The following is a 13,685-nucleotide window of genomic DNA, read 5'->3' as shown; positions in this document are numbered from 1 at the left end:
AAGATAAATTCTTTTATTGTATCAGTACTACTAAAAAGATTCAAATCAAGTATACAATAGCATCCCAGCATTCAGGCTTATAGCACAAAAAAAAGTAACACTAGGCAAGCAACAGCTCAGACATACTTCGTTTATTGCAATCATGAAGCCTATTATGGACATCTTTGTTTACTTCATCACAAGCAAACATTCATGAAGAACTATTGTGGAAAAATGTTTTTCTGGTCTCATAGCTAATTAGCACGATCTAAGAGTAGCCATAGTTAAGCTGTCCAACCTCTCTCTCAAGGAAAGTGGGGAACTGAATCTAAATTACTCTCCTCCCCTTCATCTGTGCACTTTCAAAGCCAGGATTTCAGTTTTGCTTACTAGTCATCCCTGACAGATCTGACCTAACAGACAGTACAGACAGACAGGAATAAACTTGTAAAGGGTGTTTTATTTAACCTATCTCATAGCGAATCACTAATCTTCCATGGTATCTATGCCATCTCACATGATCTGGATTTCAGTCTAGCACATTCAGTGAAAAAGAACTAAAAGGCCATGTGAAAAACAACGAAAAATTGCTATTTGCAATAAAATTAGTATTTTCAGAAAAATCAGGAAATGCTGACACCAAATACATAGTTCATACCTTCCTACATCCACATACATCTTTACACAGCTACTATAATATTCTAATATATTGCTTTTTCCGTGCAAGGTTATAAAAATGTGACTTATTAGGTACTACTACCATAAAGTTACAATTCTTCCTAAGGTTAGATTTATATCTAGCTATCAAAATGCATTACTACATTCCAATCACTTGGTTTTCCTTGCAAATTAATATAAACCCCCCAATGCTTGTACTTTAGTGAAGGTATATCCAGCTAGTATTTAAACCAATAGCTCTGTATTTTCTACTACGGCTCCATTTTTATATCCTGAGGTCACGATATGTACGCAGATAATTGCTGATGATGAAACCACAGCTACATTATTGAAACACCTTATTAAAAAATAAGGATTGTAAGAAGACACTGAAAACCAGGAAAATTATTATTTCTTTTTCCATACTCTTACATCTCGTGCACCAGGGTAGCTGTGACCCTTAAAAGCTTATCTTAGAAAACTAATGTTATGAGTTATCAAGACCAGGTTGGACAGGGCTTTGAGGAGCCTGGTCTAGTGGAAGGTGTCCCTGCCCAGGGGCGGGGGAGTTGGAACTGTATGTTCTTTAATGCCCCTCGCACCCAAAAACGCTATATGATTGCCCAGCCATGGCACTGTCTCCAGGCAAGGGCACAAAGCTGAGACAATCCTTAATGAAACACCCCAAACCCCACGATGTACTTGCAGAGGCCGCTGGAGCGCTGGGCTCAACACACGGCTCCTTCAGCAACACCGCCAGCGTGTGCTGTAGCCTGGCGCTCCGCGGGCAGAAACGAACCCCGCAAGTGTTCAATTGTGACCTGAGCCTACATCTCTACAGCTGCCCATGCGCGACGTTGCACGATGAAAGGCAGCGAACCCGAAGAGCGCTATGCTGCTGAGTTTAATTGATTTTTAATCATTAAACATACACAACCCCACTCTCTAACTACCCAGTGGTGCACGGAGTGGGAAGTCACGACGGGACGGGACGGCCCGCCCCGGCACAGCCGGACGCCGCCACCACCGGGGGCTTCCCTGCGCTCCCCTCAGCCGGTACCCCCGGCGCCCGGGACGGCCCTGGAGCGCCTCTCCCGCGGCTCAGGGGGAACCGAGCCCGTGCACCAACAAAGAAGCGCTGCTGCCAACACCGCCCCATCCCGAGCAGCGACTCCCGCGGAGTAAGAAGTTTCCCTTCATCCCCACTCGCCCAGCGGCCGCTGGGGAAGGCGGGGTCAGCGCGGCGCGGCCGTCCAGGCCCGGCCCCGTCCCGCCCTTCGCCGGCGGGGAGGCGGAGCCGGGCGGGTTTGCGCGGCCCGGCCGCTTCCTGGTCACCTGAGGAGGAGGTAGAAGCCGACTGAGGCGACAGCGGGGGTCCCGTGATTCAGGTCCGGCTGCCGCCATGGCCTCGCTCTTCAAGAAGAAGACTGTGGACGGTGAGTGGGGCGCTGGGCAGCCGGCGCCACGGGGAGGGCCCCGCCGGCCCCCTTCCGCTAGCCCGCAGTGGCTGCCCCCAGCCCTCCTCCGGTCCCGGGTGCGGAGTTGGCCCCGGCTTGGGCTCGGGGGGAGCGGGAGCCCCGGGGTGGCGGCGATGCTTGCGGGGCGACCTCGGGCCCTGTGTCCCGGCGGAGCGAGAGCTCGTAGGGAGGAGGCCCCAGCCCGCCGGGGTGACTCACCGGCGGCGCTCGGGCCAGGCGAGGCGGCGGGGAGTCCCCGGGCCGGCCCCTTGGGACAGCGGGAGCTGAGCCCTAGTGATCGCTCCCGGTCTGTGGATGAGAAAGAGGATCAACGGCGTCTCTCGTTGGCAGCGAGGGTACAGAACAGGCCCGCAAAGAGTTGCTGGAGCTGAGAGCGAACCGAGGGGCGAGCGGTGCGGGCCTGCGGGAGCCCGGTCTGTGCGCCGGAGGAGGCGGCCGAGCATGACCGCAGGCTTCGGGAGCCGCTGGAGCCGCCACCGCCTGCCCCCTCGGCTTTGTACGAGCGTCTTGAAACAAGTCGGTCTGGACGTTTTTGTAGTCGCTCTGTCAACAAAACGCTTAAAGTTATGCAGAAATAATGATCTCCAAAGTAAAGCCAAGAAAAGGTCTCTTTACCTGACAGCACTCTTGTGGGCGATGATCAGTACCTCCTCGGATCAGCACCGCCGTAAGCGTGGCTGTGGGGCAGAGGCTGGCTGGGGCTTGGCAAGCCCCAGAGCTGGCTGGTTGGTGGGCATGTTGGGTGCCCTGTGACAGATCAGGTGGGTCCTTGTTTGAAAATGGCTCGCCAAAAATGACGCTGTGCATCAACCAATTGTATGTCGCTAAGGGGGAATACGTATGTATCCCACTTGTCTCTTCCCATTTTTGATGCAAAAGCTGGGAGGGGAGGAATATGGAGATGACCAAGGCGGATTGTAGGAGCTAGGTCAAGCTCTGATGGATATCTCTTGTCCAACCTGTTCTAAGGAGTGGAGGCACTTCCGCCCTACCCTGGTGTGAAAGGCAGCAGGAGCATGACACGTGGGAGCGACTCCTGGCAAAAGGCTGCCTCAGGAATACCCCTTCTATTCTGCTGGAGTAAAGCTAGGAATTTGTGTCAGTTATCATAGAGAAACAAGAATCAAGTTCTTATCTTAGCCTTAACTTGAAAAAAAAAAACCAAACCCGAACAAATGAAAGGGCCTTTAACTGCAGATAGTTGTTTTGGTTTATTGCTATCCTTAGTTTGAGTCACCATGAGATCGGAAACCACAGAAATAAGCATTGTGCTCACCCTTATTGTCTCATGACTGAAGTATAGTTCTTGTTTCTTATCATCTTGAAGTTCCTACTTCTCAAGCTTTCTACGCTAAGGGATTTTTATTTTTTTTTTAATAGTTATTGTACTTAGAAAATATAGTCTTGTATGTAGCTGTTAAGCTTTTTCATTTTCACAAGTACAGCTATGCTGGTAATATATGTTTGTCTACCTTCAAAATTACTTGCCTGTAGCATTGTTTTCAGAATAATATTCACTGCTGCTTTGCCAGCGTGAAGAATGAAGTGTTATATTCTGTGTCATCTTTCAGCTCTTTGTTATTGTCCATCGAAAAGCCTACAGGTCCTGAAGATGCTTTTTGTCTGGGTCTCAGAGCAGTAGTAGCACTCTGGAAACAGGTCTCTCTTTCACGAAGTTTGCTTGGAATACACATTTATTTGGACAAAAATAATTGGTGGTAAGGGGTAGCATATGTGCCCTCTTCAAAATGCCACCAAAGGTTTAGGGTTTTTCTGAATCAAACTTAAGGTTGAAATAATTTCAGCAATGAATGGTTTACAATGTTTATGATTGTGGGAACAAAGAACACACGTTTCTGTTTGCAGAAAAATGATCGCAAGTCTTAAAAAAATAAATGAATAAAAAGGGCGGTTGCAGTTTTTAGAGTTACCCTACAAGCCTCTATTTCCATTAGCAACTCTGATTCTTTGTATTGATTTTCACGTGCTTCAAACTTTCTAAGTACAGTAGCAGTGCCCTGCCAAGAGTGACTTCTGTGGATTAGAAGAACAAGTCTCCACAAAGTTTATGTGGCAGTCTCCTCCTTTTAAACTCCCACCCAAAGTTTATCTGATATCGTGTAGACATATATGTTAGGAGCAGATGAATTTCGTTGTAAAAGTACTAACGTCTTTCCTCTCTAAAGGTCAGAGGATGCTGAGTCAGATGCAAACCTCTTTACCTTTGTCCAGGTGAATCACACCTAAGCACGTGCTGTGAATTCTAACAGAAGTTAATTGCAACTAGCATGATTAATGTCTATATGGTAAATAATACCATCTGTAAATACTTGCTTTAGTAAATGGATGTTACTGGTAAATAACTTTAAATGTTACAGTGGAGAAAACTCCTGTGCGAGGTGACAGTTGTACCTGACAGTGTTCAAGCTTCTGCTGGCTACATCAGTTGTCAGGAAACTTAAATTTGCTATAAGGCCTCCACTTTCGTATCTTTATTTCTTAAGCATCCACTAATTGAAACAGTTTGAACACTATTGCTTTATAGTCTGACGTGAAGTTGGGCTGCACAGATGTGGTACGTTTGTGGAGGAGCGTAATATCCGTTGAACTAGAGTAAGGACAGAGAAGAGCAGGATCCAGGACTTGTGTCTGAGAGTATCTTCACTGTTTTAATGGACTTGCAACCTCTTTAACTGCTCTGAGATGTCTTATACAAGGTCTCTTCACCTGATTTATGTGTTGCAGTTAGGCCTGACTGGTTGAAAAGCAGTGGGCTCACAATGAATACGTTATTGCTGAGTTAGAGTTGAACTTGCGGAAAAGTATGAACCCAACTCTTCCTGTGTGGTTAAGGCTTTTGCTATGGTTATGGTGCAAAGAAACATACTAGGGAAAACAGCCGTTTTACTACAGGATATGGCCTATGCTGCTGAAACAATGATTTGTATACCTAAAATTGTATTTTGCTAATATTTCATTGCTTTGAAATGCTGACAGTTCATTCTGAACAAAGGGAGGCTGTCAAACATACTGCATGTCTGCAGGGTGCTGAGCAGATAAGATGTTCATGTAGTATTGAAAACTTTTCCCAGCTATAAATATTTTCTTTCCAGATATAATAAAGGAGCAAAATCGAGAGTTAAGAGGTACACAGAGGGCTATAACCAGAGATAGAGCAGCACTCGAAAAACAGGAAAAACAACTGGTAAGTAGAGCAGGGAACTTTATTTTATTCTAAAAACAAACACACCCTCCAGTACAGCAGAAAACTTGCAGAGTTCTAAAGATACAACTCAATGTATAATAATTGAACACTAACAAAGTTGTCTTCCCCTTTTTGAGTTTTTAGTTATTGAAATTCTGTTGGAAAAAAATTGACTATCTAAAAGTAATGCTCGGTCTTTAAGATAGGAAAGGCCTGAAACTGTTTAGATAAAAATAATCATGTTAATTTTTCCCTCCATTCTCAGGAAGAACCTTCTGAAAGATAAAGAATGGTAGCCTGCTTCTAAATCAGTGGTCTTGTGGTGGAAAAACTGAAAGAAGTGGCTGCTATCATATGTTACCTAGCAAGAGAGAATACTTGAAAAATTAGGATATCATCAATACCCCATAGGGACGTTATTTTTATTCATATAGAACTTCCCTAAAACTAGCTAATAATAGTAAAATAATCTGCCTAAATTAAGATCTATTTAAAACTTTTTGTGTGTGAGCTATCAAGTACTCAGTGAATAGCTGCTGCACCTGTGTGGCAGTATAATTGGATAAATGGATGTGACAGATGGTGGAGTTTTGATGCATGAAGACATGCTCAGACTGTGGGAAAAGCTATGCAAATCCAGCCACTGTTTCAGTAGTTATTGAGGTGTTGTTTCATGGCAGCAGGTCGTATGAATACCAAGAGCTAAGAATCAGAAGCTAAAAGAGATCAGAGAGATTGTTTCTGGAAGCTTTGAATGTGTAAGATATAGCAGGTTCCTCATAGATAAGGTATTTTTCAGTATGAGATACTCTGACTGTGGAAATAACCTAAATTTTCAGGAATACTCAGGTTGAAGTTTTGATTACTTACTACAGTAAACTGTTTCAGAAATTTTGGATTTCTAAGGGGAAGAAGAAAGGAGAAGTGAAATATGTCTTTGAAGAAGTTAAAATTTGCTGTTAGGATGAGAGGATCAATTGACAATAAATACTAATCTTCAGAGTCAGATCAGGTGAAAAAGGACCAAGGGCCTGTCAGTCAATCTCAGAACTTTGTTGGGTACTTTCTTCAGAAAGACTTTTTTCTTTCCTTAACTATGACAATACTACCCTGAGAAAACCCAGTTATATGTCCCTGCCCATGGCAGGGGGGTTGGAACTAGATGATCTTAAGGTCCTCTCCAACCCTTACTATTCTATGATTCTGTGATTCTATATTAATTCTACATATAAAAATGCCTGAAAGTATGCAGACAGTTCTGTTTCAGTTCAGTAACCTCATACGACTATCTGAATTTTGATTATTTTTTTTTCCAGAAGAATGCAAATGACATTAATAAGCTTGCCCCAAACCTCTCAGAAGCAAATAATGTATTGCAGCTCTTTACCCAAATTATTCTTACTTAAGAATAAAATCATTTATATATAGGGTGTGATTTCTCAGCTGAATTATCTGCAGTGATTTAGCAACGGTTGGTGTAGGTTTGTATTTTGTTTTGAAAATCATGTTGCAGATGCTGCATAGGTATTTCATCTCTGTGAGAAATCCCTATTTTCAAATGTTTGCTCTTAAAATTAGGCTGCAAACTAGTGTTTGCCAGTGTGCGAACTAATCCCTCCCATCCTTCACCGTTCTTGAGGTGTGAGGAAGAAGCACGTAATGTTCTGGGCATGCTACAGAATTTTGGTTTTGTGGTCTCTGTGAGCTACTTACGAAGAGAACAGCTTTATATATTTGAGGCCTCTAATGTTTGAACAGTCCTATTCTCCATATTTGCTCATCTGTACCTTCTTGGATTAAAAATAGTATGTATGACACAGCCTTTCAGAAATTATAGATTTACAGAGATGACTTTGTGCCAGAGCCATCTCTGTAGTAAACTTTACTCATGATTTTTCGTAGTAGAAAGGCTAATACAGTGGGTTGGTTGCCTTTAAGCATTGACCATTTTGCCTATCCTGGAGACAAGTATTACCTTTTCAGAGCAACATATCTTGTAAGTGCAGTTTTCTGGACCACCAGTTCACATGAAGTGAAGCAACTGTGTTTTCATAGCAAGTATATTCTCCTGAAGAATCATAGGAGAAAGCTGGTCTGTAAAAGCTGCTTGGACTTAATGGTAAAAATCAAAATATACGACTGGCCATATACAAAGCCCTTCTTAAAAAGACTGAAAAGGAAAAATTAGCTGAAAAGTTTATGTTACCTACTCACAAAGCAGAAGGCATACTTTGAAAAATCCCAGCTGACACAATTATTTGTGTCAAACCTTTTCCTGCTACCTCTGGGCTAAATACCCACTTTTAGGTTTGGATGTTTTGGTTTTTTTGAAGTGTTATTCCCTATCCAGATATGTAATTGAAAGTGCACATACCAATGAATGTGATGTTATGCAGAAATTGGAGTCTTTTGGGAGAGACTCTGCTACCAAATTCAGTTTTATTGCATTTTCTTCTTCTGGTCAAATCATAACAGCATTATATTTATTATACTAAATAGTCTTGGTAAAAAAGCAAAGATGACTATGTAACATTAAATGTCTTTAAAAAAAGTCAAGAGGATAGTTAACTTTTGGAATTTAATTATTAGGCTTAATTATAGTCTTTGAAGGAATGAAAAATTTGTAGAATTAATCTTAATACCTTTTTTAACAGGAACTGGAGATAAAGAAAATGGCTAAGACTGGTAACAAAGAAGCCTGCAAAGTGTTAGCAAAACAGCTTGTACAGCTGCGGAAGCAGAAGAATCGAACTTACGCTGTTAGCTCTAAAGTCACTTCTATGTCAACTCAAACAAAGGTCATGAACTCTCAGATGAAGATGGCAGGAGCCATGTCAACTACAGCAAAAGTAAGGTGTTACAAGACATTCTTTTACATTACAATGCAGCATATGGTTGCAAAAGTTAAATTGTGTTATTTTGGTTAAGGTAATTTTAGGATAAAACCTCCTGCTTCATAATCCAAATGGTGTTGAGGATACAGTAGGGAAATGTAATTCAATTCATACTATGAAATATTTCCCAAGTCAATCCAGCCAGTTAGCACCTAACTAAGCATATTTTCTTGGGCTAGGTATCTGTCAAATGTTAGCATGATGAAAATGAACTCTAATGCCAGTGGAAGAACTTGCTTTAGTACATAAAAAAAAATCCCAAACCATGCTGCTGGTGTCTTGCCTGTGTATCTTGTCAAAAGCAGTTTTTACAGGGAAAAAGTAGGGCATGCTTCATCTGGAAATCAAGGCAGTGTGCCACAGTAGCTTTATGGCTTGTGCAAAAAGTAGGTTATTGCTTCAGATCTTAAGTTCCTAAGGAAGTCTAATCTGGAGTTCCCTGTCATTCTCACTCTCCGTGTTCTCAAGAAACAGTATTGCATTAAATTTTCTCACAAATCTTACCTCATGAGCCTGAAAAATCAGAGTTATCTGAGTTCATTGTGAACTTTCCCTATTTCCCTGAATTAATAAATAGGGAGTTCGATTTTGGCAAACAGGATTGTTCAGCTTGAGCTGTAGGAAACAGTTGGCACACATCATTGTAGACAAATTGTGCTTTTATCACAGTCCAAGTTAAATCCAGTTATGTGCCATTTAAACGCAGTAATGCAACACAACTTAGTGCAGGAAGTGATTACTGCAGAGGCTTTGCTATCAGATATCTTTTAGAAGCAGCGTGTTGACAGCTATCTGCCATTCAGTGATACAAAGTTGTGGCTCTGCTGCAAACTTGCCATCCTTACTGACTAACCCACAAAGAGGGGGGCTTGTCCGACTGTCCATCCAATCAGGTTAAACAGCTTACTCAGTATTCCTGCAGCGGTGTTGCATGTGAACCAGTTGGTCTTGCTTTTTAATTATTACATGGTTAACTTGGTTTTATCTGCAAGATGACTTGGATTAAATTTGTCAAAACCAAAGTGTCAGTAGACTGATCATTTTTCCTTATCAACATGGGAAGTCTAAAAAAGTATTCACTTGTTCATTTTGAACTTTATAAACTATTCTTAATCTCATACAATCATCAATGAAAAAAATATATGGAATCAGTTGCTTCAACAAGCAAGATAAATACATGAATGTGAAGCTTGCAGAGTATTTTCTGTATACTTTTTAGCATGTTTGGCACTAATTTTGGACACGGTAAATTCATCTACAACACTTGTAAAGAACCAACACTCTAAATCCAGAACAACTTTTTAAATTCAAATAATGTGACTGTGAACACAGTCTTTTACATTCAAGTAACATTAGAAGCATAATACACTGTCACTTTAAACAAACTCAGACACAAAGGCAGAAGAGCTTCTACGAAGCCAGTAGCAGCTGTAGTAGCTTGATAGCATCCCTTTTAATTAACCAACTCTTATGTTTTCAAAGCTGGTTGAAACTTTATGTCTGAATTGCTCATTTAGGTTTAGATGTCCCAAGAGAGGTACAGTAGCTTGCTACTTAGGAAAGAAGAAAGTATTAAATACCAGTGCCTGCAAAGGCAATGCTGCATACTTGTAGTAAACCAGGTGAAGTTTATTACACTATCACAAAAAAATCTCTACCCATTACAGAGTTTCACACTAAGCTAATATGTATTTCCTGAACACTTGGATATTTGCTTTTCAGAGAAAAGTATTTTTTCAATTAAATTCTGACATAAACACTTGCAATTTACTGGCTATTCTCTAGTGGTGGTTCAAATAAATATTCCTTACTGAATAAAATGCCTGCAGCCATTTAAAAGTAAGGCCATATCCTCCAAGTTAAGAAGTGTTGTCTCATTCTTTTCATTTAGATCAGGCAGATTTTTCCTAACACAAAGCCAGGAGAAGGGTCGTGGTACAAAAAAAGATGCCTACATTTAAAAGCATATCTATTAGTGTAATAGATAGCAAAATTTCTTACTAGGTGCAGACTGTGCTATTGATCTGCTGTGTGTCTATAATTCTTTATTAGAGAAGTCTTATTCCTTCTTAAAGTATATATTGATATTTACTAATGTTTCATTGTATGATAAAAGGTTTTTTCAATATTAATAGACAATGCAAGCAGTTAATAAGAAAATGGATCCACAAAAGACACTACAAACAATGCAGAATTTCCAGAAGGAAAACATGAAGATGGAAATGACTGAAGAAATGAGTAAGTTCCACACTGCAGGGAACAGCTAGCTGCAGCCCACAGTGCTCTTGGAAGGGTAGAACCAGTCTAGAAATACTTATGCTTCAAATTTTATATCTACAATTAATGAGATTAACAGCAAAAGTGAAGAGCAAATAAAACAGTGCATGTCTGAGCAGGGAGGCTGAGCCTTTAGCTTTTTAGTGGCTCTGAATACCAAATCTACAACCCGTTCCTTCCCATCTTCATGCAAAACACTAATCATGCTTCTAGAAAGAAGATACTGGAAGGGAAGAGGGTTTGAGACAAGTTCAAAACCTTGTTGGCATAACTGGTAGGGGGACTTGAAAAAAATGTCCTTTCTGTAGCTGATAGTTCTGCATGTGCTTGTTCTTCTGGGACACCTAATTTAGATGTTATTGATAATTTGAGCTTTACATACATGGTGTTTTGTCTCCTTTTTTTATTTTAAGCTACAAATAACTTCTTGGGGAGTGGCAAGTTTCTTATTCCCAATTGCATCTGTCCACTGTCACCTTAATAATACCAAACTTCCTAGTGTTGCTAGCAGAGTCTCCTTATCCTAATCCCTGCTACTGTGTTAGCTGAAGTAAGTAGAGTGGACTCAAAAGTATATTGTTGAGCAAGATGTGAATACCTCAATGGTGCAGAACTGTTTTGTTGCAATATACATTGTTAGCTGAGTAGTTAATTTCTCAGCTTACTTGGAAGAAGAAAAGGAAAGTGATTTTTGTGGAATTATGGAAGATGTTTTTAAGAAAAGTTAAAATCTAGTGGGGAGGAAAATAGAGCAACTGAACTATTCTGATTAAACTAAACATTTTTATAACAGCAGTCATGCCTTACCCTGTTGATGCTCTAGGTGTACTCACAGGCTTTGCAAGACAGAGTTGAGAAAGCCTCTCCAATATAGAGCTCTTTTCTGTTGGTATCACTACTACATTCTGGGAGGGTAGAAGAGTAGGAGGAAGGAGAGTAGATTATTTTAGTAACCTTTTTCCTTAATACAGCGTGGATTTGTTTTTTAATTTTTCCTTTTCTTTCTTTCTTCTAAGTTAATGATACTCTGGACGATATTTTTGATGCTTCTGATGAAGAGGAAGAAAGCCAAGATATTGTTAACCAAGTGCTTGATGAGATAGGAATTGAAATCTCTGGAAAGGTATGGCAATTTTTATCCACTTCAGGTGCTTTTTCCCCCTTCACTCCCTTTTTTTTCTTTTTAACAGTTCATTCTAGCAGCCTTTACATACAGTCTTATTCTAGAAGTCATCTTGTCGTAACATGTATTATGGTGACTGAAGTAAATTTCTGTCTTCTTTTAGATGGCCAAAGCTCCGTCAGCTGCCAGAGGCTTACCATCTGCATCAACATCAAAAGCTGCTACCATATCAGATGAAGAGATTGAACGGCAGCTCAAAGCTTTGGGAGTTGATTAGCTCGATGGCAATATACAGTCTGCTTTCTAATTATTCAGCTGCAGACAGATGTAAAAAGTGCAAATAGTCTTTCAGTGCAACTGTTGTGTAGGGAAACTGTGAAGCTTCAGGAATGACAACTTGAAGTTGGTACTGGGGGAAGGAGAAGGGAAGAATATTTTGAATCAGTTTACTAGAAGTACACTTGGTGTGTCTGTTGCATGGAGTCTGAGCACTGGACCAACCAAAGACGTAATTCTAATGATAAATTTATTTATACCTGGTTTGAATCTGTCCTCTGAATTCAAAGTTTTCTTCTATCTCAGTTCCTGGTCTATCTTTAAAATTGTCTGTGGCTGCTGGTGATGCCTCCTGGGACGGCACCTATGTAAGATACATCATTTTTACAAAACTATCACTATAGAAAACCTCTCGGTCTGTCATCTTAGCACAAATGAAACTTCACCTTTGCTCTTTTGAGGAGAAATAGCCTTGAAAGTCTAGCAAATTTAGGCAGAAAGAAAAAACATTTTATGTATTTCTTTCAAGTTCCTGTATTAACTTTGAGTTGATTAAATAATAGCTGGTTATTCTTTTTACCAAAAGGGAAGGATATAGTCCTTCTGCAGTTAAAAGATTAAAATTTGGTGGTGAACTTTGTTGCATGAAAGGCACTGATGGAACTATATTGTACTGTAACATAGCTGGTTTCAACAGAATTGCTGTGCCTTTATGTATATAAATCTTGTACCTTTGTGTTTTATTTTCAGAATAAGTCTTTGAAAGATGAGTAAACTGGTAATTAAGATGGTTTCACAAAGACTACAGTGAGACCTCTGTGTGTACTTGGACTCAGTGCTGAAGTTCAGAAATGCAACTTGTGCACTTGAGAAAAGGACATTTGCCTGAAACAACATTTGTATATATTTTACAGTATTTCTTAATGGAAGATAACTGTGCATAATTGTTTTGTTTACTAAGATGCAATTGATCACATTGATAAGCTAAATTAAATCTTAGTTTTGAGAACAATTTTGGATGAGACATAATAATTACTCCTCTTAACACTATAATAAAAGTGTTCTGGTTCTGTGAAGATTTTTCTATGGTCTCTGAACTGCATAAGCATGATTCTAGCTATAAGTAGAATGCATCAAAGTAAAAACTGCTGATATTTTAAATAGATGACAAAGTCTGAGAATGCAGTTCCCAGTTATGACTTCCTAGATGGTGTGAAGTTCCTCATCCCTTACTCTGCTGGAGATTTGCCCCTCATTTGTGCTGATGTAGTGGGGCTTTCACTGAACGGAAACAACAAAATCATCTTGGCTTTAAAAAGAGAAAAGCAAAATACCTCCTCCCAAGACTGAAACTGGGATAACTGTGGAGAGGACAAACTACAGAAAGAGACTTTGCACTGCTATAGAAAGTGTAGCAGGAAACTATAACCTCTACGATCCACTGTTGTTGCACCATCTGGGTTTTGGCATAAGTGCAGGTGCTTGTTCTTTCTATTTGAAGGAAGTAATGGACAAAATACAAATCTGTGAGGTAGTGGGTAGGAATGTGTAAGTTTATATATTGCATATATCCACTATAAGGTGATTTGTTTTGGTTTTTTTTACAAGTTTTGTAAAAATCTAATAAAAGGCTTTTTTTTTTTTTTTCCACAATGACTTTGTCCTCTATAGGGTTAACCTTACACCTCTGTCTCTTAGTGGTCTTTCTTTCAACTCCTTTTAGCTATGATAAATTTTACTTTGATCTGAGCTATAAAGCGGCATAACATTTGTTGTACTTGCTTGTGGCCCTTTAA

At 40.3% G+C, this 13,685-nt stretch overlaps 1 protein-coding gene across 1 annotated transcript; it reads left to right on the top strand.

Annotated features, from left to right (window-relative positions):
• Positions 1 to 1,502: 1,502 nt before the first annotated feature.
• Positions 1,503 to 13,542, top strand: CHMP2B (charged multivesicular body protein 2B). Its single transcript, XM_030471782.1, has 6 exons — positions 1,503 to 2,072; positions 5,228 to 5,319; positions 7,974 to 8,168; positions 10,349 to 10,451; positions 11,507 to 11,613; positions 11,777 to 13,542. The coding sequence occupies exons 1-6, from the start codon at positions 2,039 to 2,041 to the stop codon at positions 11,888 to 11,890; spliced, it is 645 nt and encodes a 214-aa protein (XP_030327642.1). The 5' UTR covers positions 1,503 to 2,038; the 3' UTR covers positions 11,891 to 13,542.
• The last annotated feature ends 143 nt before the right edge of the window (positions 13,543 to 13,685 follow it).

The sequence above is a fragment of the Strigops habroptila genome, chromosome 2 (genome assembly GCF_004027225.2).
Source record: "Strigops habroptila isolate Jane chromosome 2, bStrHab1.2.pri, whole genome shotgun sequence".
Lineage (NCBI taxonomy): Eukaryota > Metazoa > Chordata > Aves > Psittaciformes > Psittacidae > Strigops > Strigops habroptila.
The sequence above is the reverse complement of the archived record's forward strand: the minus strand, read 5'-3'. Positions and strand labels throughout refer to the sequence as shown.

Coding starts and splice junctions, on each gene's coding strand:
- CHMP2B (XM_030471782.1), top strand. CDS start 2,039: ATGGCCTCGCTCTTCAAGAAGAAGACTGTGGACG. Junction 2,073..5,227: donor CAAGAAGAAGACTGTGGACG/GTGAGTGGGGCG, acceptor TTTTCTTTCCAG/ATATAATAAAGGAGCAAAAT. Junction 8,169..10,348: donor CCATGTCAACTACAGCAAAA/GTAAGGTGTTAC, acceptor CAATATTAATAG/ACAATGCAAGCAGTTAATAA.